Source organism: Lycium barbarum, chromosome 11, assembly GCF_019175385.1.
Source record: "Lycium barbarum isolate Lr01 chromosome 11, ASM1917538v2, whole genome shotgun sequence".
In the NCBI taxonomy this organism is placed as follows: domain Eukaryota; kingdom Viridiplantae; phylum Streptophyta; class Magnoliopsida; order Solanales; family Solanaceae; genus Lycium; species Lycium barbarum.
Window position 1 is genome coordinate 2180957 of NC_083347.1, and position 23809 is coordinate 2204765.

Here is a 23809-nt window from a genome sequence, read left to right on the forward strand (position 1 = left end):
TAGATAGTCAATACAAGATAAATGTTGGGGTACGCAACTAAAGAAAATAAGGCAAATATTACCCCCTCTTTCTCAAAGGTTTCCTCTCACAACTTTCCAGAAAGAATTAGGGTTTCTCCTCTCCCAAATAAAATAAAATTAAAACAGCAGTTCCTCGGGTAAGATAATCACCCCAATTTCAATTTATTGTCTCTTAATTTCAATTTAGCTTAGTTTTAAAATTAGAAAAATCAGCTTATTTAAGTTCATAACAACTGAAACCCTAACCCTAACCCTAATTCTTGATAGATTAAGCTATGGATGATAATGAAGGTGTTGGCGGAGAACCAATCGAGCAATTTCATAGAAACGAAGCGATTTCAGCTGTTGCAGATGATGGGTTTCTTGTTGAAGAAGATGACGATTATGAAGATCTTTATAATGATGTTAATGTTGGTGAGAATTTTCTTCAATCTATGCGTAAAAATAATGATGATTTAGTTGTATCTAGGAATAATGATAATGATGATGACGTGGCAGAGAGGAAACCTGATGTTTCGGTTTCCCCTCCGTTACCGCCACCGCCGCCACAAGGAGTTGTGGCGGCTGAGAGTGTCGACTTACCGGGTGCGGGACCCGTAAAAGAGGAGGATGTTGTGTCTGGGGTTTCGGGTAGGGTGTCGGTAGGTGCATCTAGTGGTGGGGGGTTTAGGGTTGAGTTAAGTAACCCGTCGAGTAATAAGATGAGTGATTTGGCTGATCGGGTTGGGAATAGTAACGTTAACGTTCCGACAACTCAGGTGATGGTACAACAACCTCATGGTGGTGGTGGGGTTGTTGGAAATGATAATTTGGTTAGGCAAGGAGGAGGGGTTAATGTGAACGTGAATGGGGCAAGTAATGTTGGGGGTGGAGGAGGGGGTGGAGCGACGATTCTTTTTGTTGGTGATTTGCATTGGTGGACGACGGATTCGGAGTTGGAGTCTGAGTTGAGCAAGTATGGACTAGTGAAGGAGGTGAAGTTTTTTGAAGAAAAAGCTAGTGGGAAGTCTAAAGGGTATTGTCAGGTTGAGTTTCATGATTCTTCAGCTGCTACAGCTTGTAAGGAAGGGATGAATGGTCATGTTTTCAATGGGCGGCCATGTGTGGTTGCCTTTGCGTCATCACCGTATAATGTGAAGAGGATGGGTGAGGCTCAGGCGAATCGAAGTCAACAGACGGCCCAAACTACTGTTCCCCAACCAAGGCGGGGGCCGCCTGGTGATGCTGCTGGTAAAATCGGAAATAACAATGCTCCTACTGGTGGCAATTATCAAGGTGGTGGTGGAGATGGGAACAGGGGTGGTTATGGTAGAGGAGGTTGGGGTAGAGGAGGTCCTCAAAATATGGGAAATCGGGGTCCTGTAGGTCCTATGAGAAACAGGCCTGGTGGAATTGCAGGAAGGGGGATGATGGGAAATGGTGGAGGTGGATTTGGACAAGGTATGGGCGGTGCACCTCCACTTATGCATCCTCAAACAATGATGGGTCAAGGCTTTGATCCTGCTTTTGGAGGGCCTATGGGAAGAATGGGTGGTTATGGAGGATTTCCTGGTGGTCCAGCCCCACCATTTCCTGGTATGTTATCAAATTTTCCACCTGTTGGAGGAGTTGGGATGCCTGGAGTAGCTCCTCATGTAAATCCTGCATTCTTTGGTAGAGGAATGCCAATGAATGGTATGGGAATGATGCCAGGTGCTGGTATGGAGGGACCTAACATGGGGATGTGGTCTGATCCTAATGTGGGTGGATGGGCTGGCGATGAGCATGGTGGTAGAGCAGGAGAGTCAAGTTATGCAGAAGAAGCTGGGTCTGATCATCAGTATGGAGAAGTAACTCACGATAGAGGGGCTTGGCCTAATAACATGAAAGAGAAAGACAGGGGATCAGAGCGTGACTGGTCTGGTTCTACAGAGAGAAAACACCGAGATGGCAGAGAACCTTCCTATGATAGAGACATGGCTCGTGAAAAGGATCGAGGGCATGATCATGATTGGCCAGAGAAGAGATACCGAGATGATAGAGATGTCACACGAGACAGGGAGAGGGACAGGGATCGTGAACGTTCTCGAGAACGAGGGCGTGATCGTGAGAGTCATCGAGATCGTCATAGGGATGACAGAGATAGATATGCTGATCATCATAGGTACAAGGACCGTGAGCAAGAATATGATGATGAAGACAGAGGAAGATCATCAAGGGGACACAGCAAATCACGATTATCACATGAGGAAGACCATCGGTCAAGGTCAAGGGATGCTGATTATGGAAAGAGGCGGCGTATAACTACTGAGTGATCTGCAGGCTTGCCTGCATATTTCAAGGATACTTCAGAATGAGATCTCGATTAGGATCTAATCCACTGAGAGTTTGCCATGTGTATTCAGGCTTTCTACGGAGAGGCTTCCTTGCTACCTGCCTTCTTCAAGCAGTTGCTCTCTGAAATGTTCTCCACACAAATGTTGATGCTCTTTCAGTCTTCTTGTTAAAGGATTGCTGGACTCTAAGCACTAAGAAGTAAGTTCACAACTCCTCTTACATTGAATTAGTGCTTTTGGTAATGAATGTTATCTGTGTTTGCTGTTTCCCTGTTTAGGAGGATGTTCTCTGTTCGAAGGCCTTCTCAAGCACGACCACTATCATGTGGTGTTTTGCCTGGGCTTGTCTGGGCTAGTTGGGAGGGAACTACTATTAATTAACCAAAGTCACTGTGTGACGCTGGTCATTTATGGAAAGCGCTTTCCTTAGTCTTGTAGTATAATTCTATGGGCTAAAGCTGAACTGTTTTTTGTCTTTTCAATTCTTGTGTAAAGAGAACTGTATAGTGGATGCTGAATCACTTCTAGATTTTTTTATTTTTTTTTGATTCCTTGTAATTTAGAAGATCTTGTATGTTCTGTAATTTTTTTACTGCAACTACCATCTTGGTACTGAAGAATACACTGTTACCTTATTGATTTTTTTTATTAACATTGTTATGAATTTAAAAAGAAGACTGATATTAACTTTATGTAGAATCTAACTTCATAAGAAAGTGACTGATAAAATAAAAACCATAGGGAAGTGGATGTTTCTTGGGGAAGTGTCATGTTGCTCATTCAATTCTGTAAGTAAACAGCATATATATATTTTGTAAACCATCAGTTTTCTTTGTTGTTAGGTGATATCCTTCAAGCTGGTGTATGTCTAGTTATTGGTATTTGGGAAATTTGAAAAACATATGGCCTTTTGTACACCCTGCGAGGCTTTCAAATTTCCCAACTTATTTGTTAGTTACCAAAGAACCCTAACAGAGTGCCAGTTACTCCTTTGTTAAAAAGGGGTATAATTAACATTTCTCTCAGGTTCTTCCACCAGGTAGGTAATCTAAATAGTAGGTGATGCGTTTCCAATATAAGCTTGAGTTTTGTATTAGTTTTAGCAGAAATAGTGTTCTAATGTAATACTCCCATCCTTGCCAATTTATGTGGTTGTGCTTGACTAGGCACAAAGTTTAAGAAAGAAAGGAAGACTTTTGGACTAAACTGTGTCATGCCTGAAAGTATCAAGGAGCCCTACATCAGTTGGATTTCTTGAAAAGAAAGATAATTCAATCAGGAAAACCTGGACAATGATCCAACCTACTCCCTTTTTGTGTGTTTGGGATGAGAGGAACTGAAGATGTTTTAATGGAATATCAACTCCAAACTCCCTTAAGGCTAGATGTCTTTTGAGTTTTTTTTGAAATTGTAGATGTCTTTTGAATTTATGTAGTTGGAATAGCTTGTCTCTGTGGATTCCAATGTCAAACTTTTGGATTTTGTAAGCTCCTTATACATGGCATAAGACTCATTGTAATAGAGCTAACAATCTGTCTCTTTTGTACTTATCTTTTGTAATTACGCATCTTGATGCTTTTTTATAATACTGCTTAATTCATAAAAATAGATAGAAAGACTTTTGAAAATTGTGATCTAAAACAAGTCAAACATTTATTTGGATATAAATCATCTCTTTGAGAACAATTAAAAAAAAATAATCATCTCATTAAGGGTAAGGTGCGAAGTTTAAAGTTAAATTGTTTCTAAACAAGTATGACATTTTTCTTGGGACACCACATAAATTGGGGGACCGGAGGGAGCACTTTTTACTTCTTAGTACTTTCTGTTTCTTTTTTATTGAATAATGTTGGGCTGAGATGATTTTAATTTGAGAAACATGGTTAGTAAGGATTCATATAGCCGACCCCAACTTGCTGGGCAATTTTTTTTTTTTTTTTTCGTTTGGTTGAGAAGGTAACATATTTGTATAGTGATAGTAGATTGGACTTCCACTTCAAAACTGTGGAAGTCACCCATAATTACACTGGCGTTCAGAGATGTCCTTGCCATCCTACGTCTTCTTACAAGGAATGTAAAACATAAATAACTGAAGCATGATCTTCTTAGTACATCCCTTTACACCAAAAGGAGTTGTGTTGCTAATTTAGACTGTTGAATTTTGATCTTTTCCACATGAGACTGCTTGTAGTTTCAATCTTGATTATTCTTTTTCTGCAAGGTGTTGATTACAAATGTTCTTTATTTCTTGTGATTATAGCTTGGAGGACATAGAGCAAGCTGTTGGAAGAAGTATGGAAGAAACCCCTTGAAGCTTCTGCCTGAGGGAGCATGTTATATTACATGGTGTTACCTCTTAGTGAAGATTGCTAGTGGAACCTTTTATCTCAGTTTTAAGCCTCTTTTCTTATTTATGTTTTAGTTGAATGTGACTTGAATAATCCAATGTTTTGTGACTTGTGATTTGAATTTGCTGTAAGCTGATAGATTATCATAGACATTTTCTATTTGATGTAATGTGTTAGGAGGATTTGACACACAGGTTGGCGCCGATCTGCTCCCTTCTTGCTCTGGCGTTTGTTGTACTAATCATTTCTCTTTGTATCATCTTTATTTTGTTTTTGACCCAGTTTTTTTGTTGGGCATCTCTTTGTATCATCTTTAGTTTGTTTTTGACCCAGTTTTTTTGTTGGGCGTATGATGTTGCTTAGCACTCATTCTTCTTCTGCAACTGTACATAGAATTTTCTTGTTATAAGTTTTTGAGAAGTGTACATGGAATACTATCAATGAAATAGTTCCAGTCCTTCTATATAACATCTATAATTGGACTATTTCGTTACTTATTGTGTCTACTTGCATGTTCTTTGTCTGTGTGTGGATTGTGTGCGAATTGAGAACATTGTTTCATGTGCGCATTAGATGGCGCTGCACATAGTTATACATGTACTTTTTTTATGGCAGTAGACATATTGAAGTGCAGATAATTTGTGCACCCGTCTTTGCTTCAAACTTCTATACTTGTTTTACCTTCTCAAAAAAGAAATATTCAATGGAAGAAAGTTTCAAAGGATTAGGATAGAAGGTTAGTAGGTAAGCGAGTGCTATCGTACTTCATGTGGGAGAGATGGGGGAAGCCTCCTCTCCACTTCTCCTTATTAGTTCTATTATTTAGTAATCGTGTAGGTTTTTTTTTTTTCAGTACTATCTTTGCTTTGTATCATGTTATTTTGCCATCTTATTTTCGGCTAAGTGTATCAGAAACAACCTTTCTATCCCACAAAAGTAGGAGTAAGGTTTACGTACATCCTACGCTTTTTAGATTCTACTTGTGGGATTACACTGGGTATGTTGTTAAATTCTCGAAGGAGAGCTAACTAGAGTAGTAATAGCTCTGTGAGGGGTCGTTTGCTAACCTGCATTATGACACTAATTGGTTACAAAATTTGGGATTACATTTATCCTGTGTTAGGTTACAACAACAACAAACTCAGTATAATCTCATCATGTGGGGTCTGGGGAGGGTAGAGTGTACGCAGACCTAACTCCCACCTTGAAAGGTAGGGCGGCTGTTTCCGAAAGACCCTCGGCTCAAGAGAGGAAAACAAGATAAAAGGTCAGATAAGGACAAGCATATCGAAAACAAGATGAAAACAAGGAATAACAAAAAAGAGAAAGTCATGGTAGAACAGTACGGAAAGAAAGAAGCATTAACTACTATAAATAAATAAGATAATCAAAGTACAACGGCCCCACAAATATAAGCAGCAATAAAATGCAGAAATCAAATGGCAATAAACAAATGAGCAGAACTACAACTACTATGGTGGAAGGATAAGTCACCTAGCCTTCTATCCTAATCTGAGTCCTCCACAACCTCCTATCTAAGGTCATGTCCTCGGTGAGCTGAAACTGTGTCATATCCTATCTAATCACCTCTCCCCAATACTTCTTCGGCCTCCCTTTGCCTCTCCTGAAACCGTCCATAGCCAGCCTCTCACACCTCCGCACTGGAGCATCTGTGTCTCTCCTCTTCACATGCCCAAACCACCTCAGCCTCGCTTCCCGCATCTTGTCCTCCACCGATGCCACTCCCACCTTGTTTCGGATATCTTCATTCCTAATTCTATCCCTCCTAGTATGCCCACGCATAATAAATCAGTGTGAATTTATACCAAAATTTTGGTATCACCAACCCATATAAGTATGGGATTATATCTTTGTTCTGAACCAAACGACCCCGGAGAGATGTTATGGGATTATATCTTTGTTCTGAACCAAAAGGTCCAAGATAGTTTCTTAAGTTTGGGCTTGAAGCAAAATCATTGTTGTTCTCTAGTTTGGAGCACTAGTCATTTGGAGTCTTTTCATGTTTATAGTGTAGGCTATGCATAAATATACTGTGCTAAATTAATCCAAGATTTCAAGTTCGGGTAAAAAACAAAAACATGTAATTAGATGTGCTTTCCCTTTAAATAATCAAAATATAAAGTTAAAAAGTTAATGATCCACGTAAGCAATGATAAAAATATGGCCCTATCCAAACCGACCATACCCCATATAAGATACAGACGTCCCTGATCTTTTGGCTAAATCAACAACCAATAACATGCTTCCACGTATTAACCACTATGCCATAATTTAATACAATTTTAATCCAACGGACCTCATTATATTCCATCTTATCCAATTCTCATAACTCTCTGCTTCACACTCCACTCTGCTTCTCCAAACACACTGTAAGTTGCATAAATTCAAACCTCAAATCCTTTCTCCATTTTTTTTTTGTTCTTAAAGCTTCAATTAAAGTTCTTTATTTTTATAATTTTTGGTGGTTAAAAAAAAAAAAACTAATTTGGTAGAGAATGACAAAAGCGGATTCATAAAGTGTGAATATTTCTTTTTTCTTCTGCTTCTTTTTCTTTTTAATTTCGTGGGATTTTAGAAAAAAAGAGAAAGAAAAAGCAAAAAGATTCTAATTTGATCAAGAATGACAAAGCTAAATTCATAAAGCTTGAATCTTTTTGTATTTTGGTAGGTTTTAAGAGGGAAAAAAACAGACTTTTTTTCTCCATTTTCTTGTTGAAGCTCAATATTCTCTATAGAGTATCATTGGAGTACTTGATTTTTTTATTTTATTTTTTTTGGTTCTCTTTTGTTCTTTTATGAAAAAAATATAAATCAAACTTGGTTGAGAATGTCAAAAAGATAATATAAAGTTTGAGTCTTTTACTAAAGTTCAAAAACTGTCACCACATATATTTTATTCTGTTACCTTATAATTTTACAGGTACTATCACTTTTTGTGCTGATCATCAAGAAAAGCTTATATCAATGGCAGATTCAGACAATGAATCAGGAGGACACAGAGATAACAGCAATACTGAAAGTTCACTAAGAGAACAAGACAGGTTCCTACCAATAGCAAATGTAAGCAGAATCATGAAGAAAGCTTTACCAGCGAACGCGAAAATATCGAAAGATGCTAAAGAGATAGTTCAAGAATGTGTTTCTGAATTCATAAGTTTTATCACTGGAGAAGCATCAGATAAGTGCCAGAGAGAAAAGAGGAAGACCATTAATGGTGATGATTTGATGTGGGCAATGACAACTCTTGGTTTTGAAGAATATATTGAGCCCCTTAAAGTTTATTTGCAGAGGTTTAGGGATCTAGAAGGGCAAAAAAGTGGTATGGTTGGAGAGAAAGAGAGTAGTGGATCAGTGAATATGGGTGGTAGTTATGTTGAGGATTATGATATGGTGATGATGGGGGGTCAGCATCATCATCAAGGACACGTGTATGGTACCGGAGTATATGATCGGACGAATGATAATGTTGCTGGTGTTGGTACTGCAGGGTCTCAGTTTCTTGATGTTGGGAGACCAAGGTAGTGTTGATGAAATATAATGACAATTATATGGAGTCAAGACAATGTGACACGCTGGATTGCTAACATGTATCGAGACTTGAAAGAGCATTTCTAGTCAATGACTGTATCGGTTTGCTTAAACTGTCAACAGCTCAAGTACGGGCGTTACAGCTACTGGAGGACGTAATCAGACTCAGTAGTACTATATTCTACAGACATGTAAATTGGTAAATACGTGTGTACATTACAATGAGGTGTAAGCATGCATGGTAGTTTAACGTGTTGTAATTGTCTACTCATATAGTTTGTTAGTTGACTTTTAACAAAATAGGACGTAATCAGACTCGGTAGTACTATATTCTACAGATATGTAAATTGGTAAATATGTGTGTACATTACAATGAGGTGTAAGCATGGTAGTTTAACGTGTTGTAATTGTCTACTCATATAGTTTGTCAGTTGACTTTTAACAAAATAGCTTTGCTAATGCAAAAACGATTTATATTGTTCACCATTGAAAAACTAAGTACTCTTAACCATGTAAAGATGTAATCATCTGCCCACTAAAATGTCGTGTATCATAGCATGTTAATAGGATGAATAGTGCGACTATGGCCGGCTGGTATCAGGTAGGCCGACTTGTACAATTTTGGGTGTAGAAAAGACGTTTTTCAGCCAGCTATGCAAAGTTCGAAACTGAGTAGGTAATGGGTCAGTCTCTATGAGCCCGTTTGGATTGATTTATAAGTTGCTTATAAGTTGTTTTCAATTTTTTTGAGTGTTTGGCTGGCCAGCTTAAAGTCATTTTGTGCTTAAAATAAGCTCAAAAAAATAATTGGGCCCATTTGACTTAACTTATCTAAAGCAACTTATAAGCAAAAAAAATAAGTTACACTACCCAGCTTATTTTTTTTAGCTTATAAGCTGTTTGCAGCTTATAGGCATAAGCCCATCCAAACAGGCTCTATACTTCTCCCCATAAATATTGTCTACAGGGTTCGAACCTCAAATGTATAATATCAAGTTTATCTATAGCAGGGTTCGAACCTCAAAACTTATAATACCAGGTTTGTCTATGGCAGGGTTCAAACCTCAAACTTATATTACCAAGTTCGTCTATGGCAGGGTTCGAATGAATCACATGTCTTAACTCACATAAAACGTTAACACTCTTACCAATAGATTTGTAGGAAAACAACACTTCTAAGACACAAAGCACAACAAAAGCAAAGAGCAAATTGAAAGCAAACCAACACTAGTTTGATCTCATAAATCAGTGACATTATAAAACTTATCCTCTACGTTGAATAATTCTATTCTACCACATTTTAACACTTTCAACTCCTAATTTCCAACGCACATAAGATATTTTAGGTTAGCATGAAAGGAAATGGCCTGGGCAAACATGACTATGCAGTGATCACGCCAAACACAGGTAGTTCCGAGTTCAAACACTAGTTTGCCACAAGCAAAATGTTGCAAGTTTATAGACGATCTCAGGCTGAAAAAATCCAGCCCATTAAAAAGAAAACAGCCCTACATACTCCCAAATGGAAGTTGATTTTGATTACAGTACTTTATCCATCACCAGGGCAGCTAAATAAGTCTACAGGGGAAAAAACCTACAAATGTGTTTATACAAGCAGTAATCTTGCACTGGGCTCAGGCATTTATAGTTCTACCATATCCTAGTCAGAGAGTTAATCATAAAACGATACATTGACAATAGATTACAGCTGGTGAACTCATAATCGGTGCCTGGAGGCACAAGTTCGTGAGGAGGTCAGATATTGAAACAAACAGTGAAGGCTACATTTCCCGTGATTACATTCTCCTCATGTTTTCAGGCTTTCACGCCTTTGCCAGAAGGCTTTTTGGTATCCTTCTCAGCCTCAACTTCCTCGTCCTCGTCATCTTCCTCATCAGCTAGTTTAGTAAGCTCATCCTGGATCATAATCTTTATAGACGATTTTCTGGGCGTGAGATCTGTATCAAACCTCTTGGCTGCAGAAGAAAAAAAATGTCATGTATTGGTTAGGAAACAAGGAGAGCGCTCATTAGAAATCTAAATATCTTGCTACAATGGCCTAATGGAGGAAGTACACCATATTTCTCAAGAGTATTAACTTAACTACGAGAAATAATCAACAAGACCTAGCATCTTTTTTATCTAGGTACACACCCAAAGAATTGCCCAAGAAGAGACGAAATACGGAACACTTACCAAGTTGCTTCAGAATGTCTGTAAACGTGGCCTGCAAGCACAAACAAACAGGATGTTAGCAATTCAGAAGTACAAAATTTGAGAATGTAAATTACCATTTCTGAAAATGTGATCACTCGAACATGCAATGCCCTAAAGCATCATGGCAAAAAGGAATACAGAGAAGATTACATGTCTAAATGACCACAGAACAATCACACAAGTAAATTGCATGATGATGCCTTGAAGAGAAAAAAGAATTGGTGAAAATTGCACCGTAACATCTACAGTCACAGAAAGAACAAGCAACTTAATTAGAGTTCAATGCTCACCGTGTTAAAGTCGACTTCTTTTAGAATTTCACAGATTGCATTTCTGAGTTCATCATCACTTGGTCTCAATTTATCTTCTTTGCTCTTGTCCTTTCCCTTTACGGTCTTTTTCCCTGCACAAACAGAAAAGCTCATTGAAAAATATAGTCAACGACAATATCATACCCAGTGAAATCCCACAAAGTGGGGTCTAGGGAGGGTAGAGCGTACGCAGACCTTACTCCTACCTTGTGAAGTAGAGAGGCTACCTTTGACAGTCATCACGACAAAATAAACCATACTTGAACACTTCATAATAATGCATAAACGGACATATATGGGTCATTCTCACCAGTATTTTCTTTGGGAGTAGACTTCTTTGGCGTTGAAGATTTTTCTTTAACTACTTCAGCTTTTTTCTTCTTTGAAGATGCTTTTGGAGTTGCATCATTGCTTGCATTGTGCTTTGAGCTCTTTGGTGATTTTGAAGGGGTCTTTTTGGGAGCAGGACTTGGTAGTTTAGAGACTGCAGGTTTCTTGGTCTTAGCTTTCACAGCAGGCTCCTTCTTTGTAGAAGACTTACTTGAACTTTGCTTATGCTTTTTCTTGTCCTCCTCAGGCTCATCTTCAGATTCACTCTCCTTCTCACTTTCAGCTTGATCTGACTTCTCATCATCAGATTCCTCGGGAACACCATTAGCTTTTTCCTCTTCAGATTCCTCCTCATGGACATCATCTTCTTGCTCAGACTCATCTTCCGACTCAGGCACATTCTTCTTCTTCTTCTCAGCCTTTTGAGATGCTGTTTCGGTTTTTTTTCCACTCTGTAAATGTGTCAAATGATGTGATTAACCCTCTGAGATCTTAGGAACTGAGTGCAGAAACTTAAGGTGAGAACAAGTAAAAAAATAACCAAAAAGTTTGTGCAATGAAATTAAATAGATTTTTTTATCAATTTTGTCATGAAATATAATAAGCCTACAGGATACAAGTTACTAGTTGCAAGCCCAAAACCATATATTAGTTGGTATTTCACTACTAAAGTTCGATAAATGTTAAGAGAGAGGAATACCTTAGCTGAACCTTTTGAACTGACAGATGCCGACGAGGGGCTCTTTTTGCTCTCTCTTCTACGCTTCTTTCCTTTACTTGACTGTTCATTTTACCAGAGATGTTTCAGCACACTATAGACAAACAGAACAAGTCACAGATGCTTTTATCTGTATCAGAAGTCACCAACCTGTTCCTTCTCGGCAAGCAACTCAGAAGTTGTAGCATGAGGAGCTTCCAAAAAGTCCATCAACTTTACCACTATGTCTTCCTAATCCATAAAAAAGTCCTAATTAGTTTAAGACACTTGAGAGGGAAATTGTGTACAAAATATAGTCCTCACATAGTATGAAGTGACAAGTTGAGGATGAAAGCAATTTTCTGAGTCGATTTTCAAAAGAAAAAATCTCAAGTACCTAGTTGGCTTTCACTCACGAGATAAATTTTTTTTCTTTTTGATATGTAATCCACTCATAAGATAAATTCACGTGACTGATTAAAGAAGAACTACTTACGTGAAATAAAAAGGTCTAACATGCAGCTAAAGTATATGAACCAACCTTTCTTGATGAAGTTTTGGTAATAGGTATATCCAGTACATCACAGAATTCCAACAGCTTCTCTTTTACATACTTGTCAAGCTTTTCTTTTATTTTCAACTTTTGCTTTTCCTGCAATATTACAATTATCTAACCTCAGGCATTTCTAAAATCTTAATCATAAGACAACGAATGAAATGCATTTTTTGAGAAACAACGAATGAGATACATTTACAACCAGTATGACCAAGCAAATAGAAGGTTAATGCTCAAATTCTCCAGATCAACATACCAGGCGAAAAAAGGAAAGAGATAGTTATTTCCTCATCTAGGAAAACTTTTGTTTTAAATAGGTAACCATTTGTATACATAAAAGAAGACTCAGCACCAAAAGGTGTTGGTCAGTGCTGTAATTACAATCTCAGATTCATGAGAGCAAAAGTAGGGGGAGACTATGAAGTATGAACAGACAAAACTAACTGTTGCCGATCAGATCTATCAAATCACCTATATCCCCCATAAAATTTTTGTTTCCATCAAAAATAAAAAAGCCCAAGGCAGTTCTGAAACATGAGATGTCATATACCTCATTTTCATGCCACACAAAGCCAGAAAACCGTGAAATATTGCTCTTGATCTGAGCTGCCTGCGAAGGACAAGAACTATAAGCAAAAAGAATAAAAAGTTGAAACTAGCAAAGCAATCAGAAGAGAACATAATTCTAGAAGGCATGAGCTGCTTACTAGTTCCATAAGTGGAGATCAACTAACATGCAGAATAGTCCTAATCAAGTTATCAATAGAAGAATCATGCCAAATTCATTGAACCATCATATAATGGCCCGACAAAAAGAAAGGGAAATCCACAAAAAGTTAGAGCAATCACTAAAACTTAGAATCCGATACAGAAAAGCATACTCTGGTAAATAATCTTACAGATCTTTTTTATAAGGAATATATCTTAGAGATCATAAAGCTTTAACTGCTTGCCGGCAAAGGAAAAGGAAGTACCTTAATAGTATCATCATTTATGTGGCAAGACATGCCTCTTTAGAAACAAGAAAAATTTGATAAACATATCTTTTCTTAAAGAAATACAAACTTCTTCCTGGACTAAGCTGCAAATGATCTCAAAATTATTTGCATCACTACACTTCTCACATTGCTTTTGAGTTGCGAAAGAATAAAGTAGACCAACGATGTGGCTAAAACAAAATCCAAAACGTTTAAAGTACCACAACATTGTTCTCACCCTAAAATGATGCAAATAATTTCCTCGAAGCAAAAGGTGAAATGTTCATAATTTCTCCTCAGTGATTTCATATAGTGATTCTATTTTCCTTTCAAGGGCGCGATAGGGGAAGAAGAAAGATGACTTTTTGCAAAACAACTAACATCAAGAAAACACACAACTTTTAGGCTATCACGCGATACGGGATGACTTAAAAAGAGTAAACTTTGAAAGTCCCCATCAGGTAATTCTACTTTCTGAAGGATACAGTCTCATCATAAGCAAGAGAAACTCAGGTTCTGCATTGTGCACAACGTCAACACAACATGCCAAAATTCCAATCACATCAAAGCTTCTTTTTAAAATTTTCTTTTTCTTTTTCCTTCTCCAGGTTCATAAGACTAATAAAGATCAACAGATGTCGGTTGATAAATACATTTTGCGACTATCTGATCCTATGGAATCGTCAGGATTCAAGCTTTTTTTCCTGACTACAACTATTTATCATTGGGACTGGTCTGAATTTATTGGAACTACAAATAAGATATTGTATGAACTATTCAAACTCTTGAAAATCGCAGTAAGAAAATTCCATCACTTCCCTAGGGAGGACTGGAGGACACAAAAAACATATAAAGGGCAGCCCGGTGCATTAAGCTCCCGCTATGCGCGGGGTCCGGCGAAGGGCCGGACCACAAGGGTCTATTGTACGCAGCCTTACCTTGCATTTCTGCAAAAGGCTGTTTCCACAGCTCGAACCCGTGACCTCCGGGTCACATGGCAGCAACTTTACCAGTTACGCCAAGGCTCCCCTTAATGAACACAAAAAACATATAATGAACTTAAAATTGTTTTAGAGCTTGCAAAAACAAAGCTACAATAACACATATCAGTGTATAACAACGTTCAGTGTTAGAAACAAGTACTTTATCTTTTACTGATCCCCCCCCCCCCCCCCCAAAAAAAAAAACAGTAATAGCATATGAAACTTGAAAAAAACTTGGGAATTTCGAAGATCTGATTGGTAAAAGAGCTCATTAGTTACATAATTTGACCATTAAAACTCCAAATATGCACAGTAAAACTTATAGCTATCCAAGGCAATCTTGATGTACTCACAAGAGAAGTTAAATAGCTCTAGTAAAGAAACTCTTCCATTGTCAAGAAGAAAGTTTCAGGGACGTAACTAGTTCTTCGACTAGATAAAAATACCATTCCGAGACAGACATTAGAAAAAGAATAGAACTGCAAGTCCACATGTCACCTTTCCACGCCGTCCATAGAGAATTGTGTGCAGCAGTTTGAATGTCTCTTCAGTCTTCTTTCTGGATAATTTGTATGCAACTGAATTTAAAAACAAAAAACAAAGAAAAGAATGAAAAAGGTTTTTACGGTAATCAAATAATCTCAGCTGAATCATTAGACATCAGACAATTAAATGTGCCCAAAAAAGAGGGGCCAGAAACTGGCAAAATAGCAAAATCTACATTCTCATAAATGGGGAAAAAATACATCAAGGAAAATAGGCTACTTAGCAAAGTATTGGATCACTAGAGACTTTCTTTTTGATCAGCTATTGGATCATCTGGTCACTACACTTCCAAATAACCTAATCCTGGATACACAAAGAAGTGACAAAAAGAAGAAAACAAGAGAAGAAAACTAACAACACACAAATTGGTATACCAGGAAGAAACGACTCATTATACTTTTAAAATTGTGTTCGGATGATCGGATCTAATATTTGTTGAAATATTTGTCGGTTTTCAAATAAAAACTTATTCTACGTGTCGAAAATACTGGGTTTGGATGAACCCAGTGCAAAACCACTGGATCCACCCTGGAAAATGAGCTCAGATGCAAGTAATTGGTCCTAAACTCTAAACCTATATTTTTGTAGGAACACAAGTAGTCCACGAACAGGTTGTAAGTAACAGAGGCAAATACTGTAACCAACCAATTCTGTATTCATTTGCAGAGTAACAGAAAAGCATACAGACCTAACACATGGAAGTTGTAGTGAGACCTACAATCTCTTGGATTACACGCAGAGCAGACCTAGCAAAGAATAGGGCACAATGGAAGAAAAAGATCTATATACTATACCAATGAATTGAGACCAAGTTTTAGCATGCTAGTTCGTTAACATTAGACCCAATAGTAGCTAGGACATTGGTCTAGTTAGATTTATATATAAATGTAAAGAATATCCAATGCTAGAGAAACTACTTTTTATAGACCTTAACTTGTCTGTGATTGAGGTATAGTTGTTTTTGTTTGTTGTTTGAAAATTTATAAAGTTTCACGACAAAGGCATAATCTTTCTTTGGGGGTGGGGGAAGCAAAGGCATGTCATTTTTGTTACAAATTTGTTGGATGTCCTCGATTATGAAAGAAGCAGATATCAGAAGACATGATTCTCTCTGCATGTTGAGTTGTTCACAATGTTAATTTGCAGCTATATGAAATCCCATGAGGTCAGGAATCCGACTGAATTTTATAATAGAGGTATCATTCTAGAATTAAGAGAATTAATAAGTAGAATACCATTTGGGATATCTTTTAGTGCAGTTCCACGGCCCTGCAGAGCACATAAAACACAAATTCATCAAGCAACATTAAACGTACAGTGTGGGCCTAAAATCTGGAAAAGCAAAGGGGGAAGAGGCAGCAAATATCAGTAGTTGTGTAGCAGACCTTTTCAATACGGAATTCCTTGTTGGCATCTCTGTCAATAGATGCAACAAGCCTTTCAACAGATTTGCGTTCACGTACTGGACGGTCAATTGTTGAGGGTGCAGCAGTTTTTGGCTCCTTATCCTTCTCCTTCTTCTTTGGACGGTCACTTGTTGAGGGTGCAGGAGTTTTTGGTTCCTTCTCCTTCTTCTGTGCAACTTCCCGTTTTCTTTTCTTGTTTTTCACCCCCTTAGATTTAACACTCTTCTTAGACCCTTCTTCATCTTTATGCTTTTTGTTGCTTTCTTTATCCTCTTTCTCTCCATCTGCCTCCTCTTTAACCTCCTCATCATCCTTATTATCTGGCTCTTCAGCCATTTCTTCATCCTCATCCTTATTATCTGGCTCTTCAGCCATTTCTTCTTCCTCGTCCTTAGTATTTGGCGCTTCAGTCATCTCTTCTTCCATTGCCTCACTCTTGGCTTCCAGCTTCTCTTCCTCCGCTTTAATTTCCTGGTCAGGTTTCACCACTTCTTTAGCTTCATTGCTTTCTTTCACCTCTTCCTCTTTTTCTTTGTTTCCTTTTACCTCTTCTTCTTCGCTTTCTTTGACCTCTTCTTCTTCTTTGCTTTCTTTCACCTCTTCTTCTCCATTGGCTTCTTTTACCTCTTCTTTGTCTATATCCATCTTTTCAGACTTTTCCACATTATCAGTCTGTTTGCTCTCTTCTTCTTGCGCTTCCTTTATTCCATCCTTTTCCTCGTCCGTATCCTTGGTAATAGCTTCACTCTTACCTTCCACTACCACATTTCCATTAGCAGGTACCTCCGCCAACTCAGAAACCGTCTCCCCTTCTCCCATAACTAAAATTCAACTCTAATCGGCGAAAAGAAAAAGGCTTTAGCAAGTAGCAGAAACGTAACTGCATACAAATATGGCAAGCAACATAAAACGTTAAACATATAAGCAAAGCTTTTGTAGTAATTTGCAATATAACTACAAAAGCTGAACTATTTATACATTTTAACTTTTATCTGCATACGAATATGCCACGCAACATAACACATAACCCATATAAGCAAAGCTTTTGTAGTAATTTGCAATATTACAATAAAAGCTGAACTATTTATACATTTTAACTTTAACAGCAGACAAACATGCCAAGCAGCATGCCACGTCACACATATAAGCAAGCTGTTGTAGTAACTTGCAATACTACTAAAAGCTGAATTATCTATACATTTTAACTTTTAACTCCATACGAATATACCAAGCAACATAACACATATACGCAAAGCTTTTGTAGTAATTTACAATATTACTACAAAAGCTGAATTATTTATACAGTTTAACTTTTAACTGCATACGAATATGCCAAGCAACATAACACGTCACACATATAATCAAAGCTTTTGTAGTAATTTGCAATAAAATTGCAAAAGCTGTCTTATTTATACATTTTAACTTTACAAATATGCCAAACAACATAACAAGTCACGGATATAAGCAAATCTTTTGTAGTAAATAATAATACTTTTGTCATATACTTGTAGCAACAATTTGGCACTAATTAGTGCAGCTCAATATTAACCTAGACAGCACAAAACTAGATTTAGTAGAATTCTGCAAAGTATATCTTCAAAATATTTCTAGATTCAATGAAACTTAACACATACAACGAGAAGGGGAGAAAAAAAAAAGAGAAAAAAGATCCAATTTTTCGCTAAATCTACGAAACCCAAGCTACAAAAAGCCAAAACTTTTTAACACAATAACGTACAAACAAAGAACAGAAAGCTCAAAATTCATGAAATTTGCATATAATTGATGTAAAATTAAGAAACATTTACGGAGATTCCAAGCAAAATTTAGCGACTTTAGCTCACCAAGTTAAAATCAAATATATTTAACTACATACAAATATGCCAAGCAACATATGAACATGCCAAGCAACATAACAAGCCACACATATAAGCAAATCTTTTGTATTAATTTGCAATATTTTTGTCATATACTTGAGGCAACAATTTGGCAGTAATTAGTGCAGCTCAATATTAACCGAAACAGCACAAAACTAGATTTTCTAGAATTGTACAAATTATATCTTCAAAGTATTTCTAGATTCAATGAAACTCAACACACCGACCGTTAAAAAACAAAACAAAAGAGTATAAAGATCCAATATTTCGTTAAATCTACCCCTAAGCCGCAAAATAACAAAACTCTTTAACACAAACGCCACAAAATAACGACAAATACAGAACAAAAGCACAAAATTCGTCAAATTTGCACAAAATCGATGTAAAATTAAGAAACACTTGCATAGATTTACGAGCAAAATTTAGCCCTAAGCTGCCAAAAAAAACAGAACTTTTTAACACAAATTCCCCACAATAACATACAAATACAGAACAAAAAGCACAAAATTGATGTAAAATTAAGAAACACTTATAAGCTGGGAAAAAACAGAACTTTTTAACACAAACGCCAAAAATAATGACAAATACAGAACAAAAAGCACGAAATTTAGTGAAATTTGCATAAAATTAAGAAACACTTGAGAGAGATTTACCAGCAAAATTTAGCCCTAAGCTGCCAAAAAAAAAACTTTTTAACTCAAATACCACACAATAACATACAAATACAGAACAAAAAGCACTAAATGCACAAAATTGATGTAAAACTAAGAAACACTTATAGAGATTTACGAGCAAAATTTAGCCCCAAGCTAGGAAAAAACAAAACTTTTCAACACCAACGCCACAAATAACGACAAATGTAGAACAAAAAGCACGAAATTCAGTGAAATTTGCATAAAATTGATCTAAAATTAAGAAATACTTACAGAGATTTACGAGCAAAATTTAGCCCTAAGCTGCTAAAAAAAACACTTTTTAACACAAACACCACATAATAACATACAAATACAAAACAAAACGCACTAAATGCACAAAATTGATGCAAAATTAAGAAAAACTTAAGAGAACTTTACAAGCAAAATTTAGCCCTACGCTGCCAAAAACCAAAAAAAAAAAATAACACAAATACCACACAATAACATACAAATACAGAACAAAACGCACTAAATGCACAAAATTGATGTAAAATTACGAAACACTTACAGAGATTTACGAGCAAAATTTACCGATTTCAGCTCACTACGAAACCCTAAGCTGCAAAAAAAAAAAAAACGTTTTAACAAAAAATAACATACAAAATACATAACAATAGACCTCAAATTTGCATAAAACTGATGACAAACTTACAGAGATTTACGAGCCAAAAATAGCGATTTTCGAAGCTTAAGCTCACACTCTCATAACTCAGTGTTTCTCTCTCTTATTTTTCTCTCTCTTCGTTTCAACGTTTTCACACTTTTTGGTTATGTGTCCAAAAATACACACTGCGGACTCCAAATTCAGCATTTAAATGCGGTTTAATGCCATGTCGGATCAGAGCTGCTGTACTACTCGTCTATCCCAATTTATACGTTCATGTTTACCTCAGCACGAAATTTGAACTGTATAAAATAAATTATAAATATTTATGTAGCTATAAATATTTTAATGACGAAAAGGAGAAGCTTCAAGTAAAATTATTACCTTATCATATTTCAATTTATTGCACCATTTAATTTGACATAAAGTTTAAGAAAGAAAGTAAAAACTTTTGAAATCTGCAATGCAAATAGATATTTATGTAGCTGTAAATTATTAATAAGGTTAAATTGTTTCTAAACATAGGAAGGTGATTTTTTTAATAAATTAAAAAAAATGTGTCACATAAATTAGGACAGAAAAAAATACTAAGTAGGCGTTTGGCCATGAAAATCAAATAGGTTTCGCTTTATTTGGAATTTTGAAGTTAGAGTTCAAGATTGAGTTGTATTTGGTTATAGTTTTTGTAAAGAATATTTGGTTGTTTGAATGTATTAAAAGTTAAAAAAAAAGTGAAAAAACAAGTTTTTAGGTCTTTTTATTTAAAATTTACATAGTCAAATGTTAATTTTTAAATAAAGTAAAATAATTTTCTGAAAAAAAATAAAAAATTCTCATGGCCAAACGGGTCCTAAATCTATAAAAAAAAATATCATTCTTTTTTTGGACTGCTTAAAAATAAAACGGATGTGGTATAAACTGGACTTTTAGATGAACGGTGTATGATCGGTTTGCTGATGGCATCTTGAAATCGACGGTGGAGATTAGAATATTCGTTTTGGACCTGCAAAGCTTTTCTACGCAACAGTGCTTTAATGATCGTTGACTCACCAAACCTCCTTCTATCTTTTTCTTGTTTTCTTTCACTTTTTGGTTCTTTTTCCCGCTACATTTTCCCTCCAAAAACCACCTTGATATTTGAATAAATGACGACAATCACTAGATCCAAAAGATGAGAGTTACTATAACTTTTTGGAATCTACTATATGTAAATGAATCCGTTTGGATTGGCTTATAAGTTGCTTATAAGTTATTTTCAGCTTTTTTGAGTGTTTAGTTGCAGCTTAAAGTCATTTTGTACTTAAAATAAACTCAAAAAATAATTGGGCTCATTTGACTTAGCTTATCTAAAGCAGCACTTATAAGCCAAAAAAAATAAGTTAGACTACCCCAACTTATTTTTTTTAGCTTATAAGCTGTTTGATAAGCTCATCCAAACAGGCTCTTAGACTACTCCAATTTATTTATTTTAGCTTATAAGCTGTTTGCAGCTTATAGGCATAAGCCCATCCAAACAGGCTCAATGTAAGAATTCAACAATTATAAAATTGATAGGGGCGGAACTAAATCATTACTTAGAAGTTCAAACGACTTTAATAACTTTCGATAAAAACACGTTTTTATATTAAACAACTAGAAAGTGATGTCTAAGCAAGTCACCCTAGCTCTATTGCTAAAGCTTGACTTTACTTAAAAAACGCGATAAAGGCTCTTTTTATCTTATTGCTCAAGCGCTAACAAGCAAGAAAACTGATATCCCCTAAGAAGCAACGGCTTTCGTGCAACTGTTGTGCCCTTTGCTTCTTGCTTTAGAAAGATTGCTCGTGGGCTTCGCCCTACTCTTTCTTTATCGGTTTATAACGATTTTGTGACTTTGTTCAATTCTTTCTCTTGTCTTATTACTGTCTATCTATCTTAAAATATTTTAAAATGAAGTTAGGTTTATCCATCCTTTGTGGTCGAGCGACAAGAGGGGTAGCAAGAATCGGAACATGTTATTCGACCTAATCAATTTGTTTGCCTCAAAACGTGTGCTTCCACAGAGTATGGAACGGGCTTTGGACAAATTGGCAGGCACTAAATACAAAAGATGATGGAGTTATAACTTTTCGGAATCTACTATTTGTAAATGTAAGAATTCAACAATTGAATTACTAATTAGGCGGAATTAGATCATTACCTTCGGGCGAATTTTAATAGCTTTCGATTAGAACATGCTTTTATATTAGACAATTCATTAAATAAGTATAAAACATTTAATTGCAAATCCAATAACTCAGACGATCTGATCTATAAGTTCAATAGTAAATTCATAACCCATCAATTTCAAATTATGATTCAGCATTTAAATACTAATCACTTTTCAAGTATTAAAGCTCAGCATGTATGTAAACATATAATATTGAGTAATAATATTTATAAATGTAAAAGTTCAATAATTGAAATACTAAAAAAATTATTGATTTTATTTTGGTTCAAATACTGATGGAGGAGAACATGGAAGAAGGTGTAACAGCCTAGCCCGCTAGTAATATTGTTCGCTTTAGGCCTAGGCTCATACGGCTTTAAAACGCATCACTAAGGTGTAAGGTCTGTTTACTTACATGTCCAACATCTCTCTTGTGTTTTGCTGATGTGAGACTTTCTTCCTAAGCTGGTGCGTCACATACACCCACTCTTATGGACTCAGCACTGAGGTTTACCCCGCCTACCCGGGATTTGCCTAAACTCAGTTGAACTGTGACCCACCATCGACAAGGCTGACACAAGAGTGGCTCTGATACCATTTGTAACAGGCCAGCCCACTAGTGATATTGTTCGCTTTAAGTCTTAGCCTGCATGGCTTTAAAACGTGTCACCAGGGTGTAAGACATGTTTACTTATATACCCAACATCTCTCTTGTGTTTTGCCGATGTGGACTTTTCTCTTAAGTTGGAGCGTCACAGAAGGCTCTTATTTACAAACAGTTGCTCATTTTTGCAGGTGATATGCATATAAGATATTCAAAGAGGATTGAGCAAGAGTGGACATGGCAAGAGATACAATATCAGGAAACACTACACAACCATAATAGAAACATCAAAAGGGAGCAACAAAGATACAACAATAACAATCAAAATGACAACAAGAACATACACATCATGCAGGTCGGAAAAACAATGTCTTTGGGACCATACTTACTCGATTGGTGATTGGAAATATGTGTTGTTATCGATGGATACTCATACTCTTGCTAAAAAATCAATCAAAATCAGTAGAGGCCCAAAACATGTGATGCATCAATTAACAGCCACAACATATTGGACAAAACTTTGGAATAATCAGGAAAAAAAAGGCAACATAAGTTGCGCAAAAACAATCGCCTTGGACTATAAATCATTGTAGTTTTAAGAAATGAAGAATATGAATCGAACCCCACAAGATCTTGAGCAGCAATCAACTATAGCATCAGATGAAGATCTCCCCATGCAAAGAGGAATTTGCAGATCGATCTGATTCTAGACTTTTACATTTTTGCTTTAGTTTATTTATTTGCTTGGATGCTTTTGTTTGCTTTATTTTATTTTTTCGATATTATCAATAAACTAGTCATCCTGGTGACTTTGATTTTTCAAAAAAAAAAAAGATTCACATTTAATGCAATCCTAATTCAAGATATAGTCTTGTATATCGAAGAAACATTCGTCTCGTCAGTTTGCATTTAATAAAAGTTAAATTCCTAATTACTCCGAGCTCGATTATTAAATGCGTTTGTTTCTCAAATCGGAATATTTAATCATTCGAATTTCAATGCATTTAGTCATTTACCTTTAATTTTACAACTAGTTTCTTTGCACGCGTATCTCATATTAATATATAATTTTTTTTACAATAATATTGAAATATGTGTATGTTGACTGTTGAATAACACCAAATTTAAAGGGAAAAAATGCAAGCTTGAAATACATAAGAACGACCATACTTACTCGATTGGTGATTGAGCTATGTGTGATATTGTCGATGGGTACTCAACTACTCATCATATTGCTCAATTATCACTCGAAATCAGTAGAAACCCAGAACACGTGATAAACAAAGTAACAGCTACAACATCTTGCGCACAACTTTGGAATAATCAGCAGAGAAAGGCAACATAAACTGCAAGCAACACTTACCTCAGATGAAAAATCAATAGCAGTGCAAACAAATTTAAGAAGTGAAGAACACAAATCGAACTCCGCAAGATTTTGAGCAGCAATTACACATAGCATAAGATGAAGATCGCCCTAGCCAAAGAGGAATTTACAGATCAATTTTATTCTAGACTTATACATTTTTGCTTTAGTTTGTTTATTTGTTTGGACTTTTTTGTTTGTTGCATTTTATTTTCGATATTA

General features: G+C 36.2%; 3 protein-coding genes across 7 annotated transcripts; 2 read left to right on the plus strand and 1 right to left on the minus strand.

Annotated features, from left to right (window-relative positions):
- On the plus strand, positions 1–4943 carry LOC132617768 (uncharacterized). Its single transcript, XM_060332843.1, has 3 exons — positions 1–158; positions 289–2535; positions 4597–4943. Exon 2 carries the CDS (start codon positions 297–299, stop codon positions 2313–2315), a length of 2019 nt encoding a protein of 672 aa, XP_060188826.1. The 5' UTR covers positions 1–158; positions 289–296; the 3' UTR covers positions 2316–2535; positions 4597–4943.
- Positions 4944–5927: 984 nt separating this feature from the next.
- On the plus strand, positions 5928–8727 carry LOC132617769 (nuclear transcription factor Y subunit B-3-like). 2 transcript variants are annotated; one of them, XR_009573824.1, is made up of 3 exons: positions 5928–7074; positions 7626–8459; positions 8611–8727. XR_009573824.1 is itself a non-coding variant. In XM_060332844.1 (2 exons), exon 2 carries the CDS (start codon positions 7670–7672, stop codon positions 8225–8227), a length of 558 nt encoding a protein of 185 aa, XP_060188827.1. In that variant the 5' UTR covers positions 5928–7074; positions 7626–7669; the 3' UTR covers positions 8228–8538. The 2 variants fall into 2 exon arrangements, 1 of the variants encoding a protein (XP_060188827.1); XM_060332844.1 differs by lacking the exon at positions 8611–8727 and having other exon boundaries at positions 7626–8538.
- Positions 8728–9663: 936 nt separating this feature from the next.
- Positions 9664–19640, minus strand: LOC132617592 (DEK domain-containing chromatin-associated protein 4). 4 transcript variants are annotated; one of them, XM_060332633.1, is made up of 13 exons: positions 19481–19640; positions 19337–19387; positions 16236–17090; positions 16086–16119; positions 14803–14882; positions 12895–12954; positions 12330–12440; positions 11960–12040; positions 11792–11872; positions 11072–11543; positions 10741–10853; positions 10430–10460; positions 9664–10209 (listed from the first exon to the last, which is right to left on the minus strand). In XM_060332633.1, exons 3-13 carry the CDS (start codon positions 17073–17075, stop codon positions 10049–10051), a joined length of 2064 nt encoding a protein of 687 aa, XP_060188616.1. In that variant the 5' UTR covers positions 17076–17090; positions 19337–19387; positions 19481–19640; the 3' UTR covers positions 9664–10048. The 4 variants fall into 4 exon arrangements, with proteins under 4 accessions (XP_060188616.1, XP_060188615.1, XP_060188617.1 ...); XM_060332632.1 differs by having other exon boundaries at positions 16236–17136; XM_060332634.1 differs by lacking the exons at positions 19337–19387; positions 19481–19640 and adding an exon at positions 19060–19094 and having other exon boundaries at positions 16236–17136.
- Between the last annotated feature and the right edge of the window lie 4169 nt (positions 19641–23809).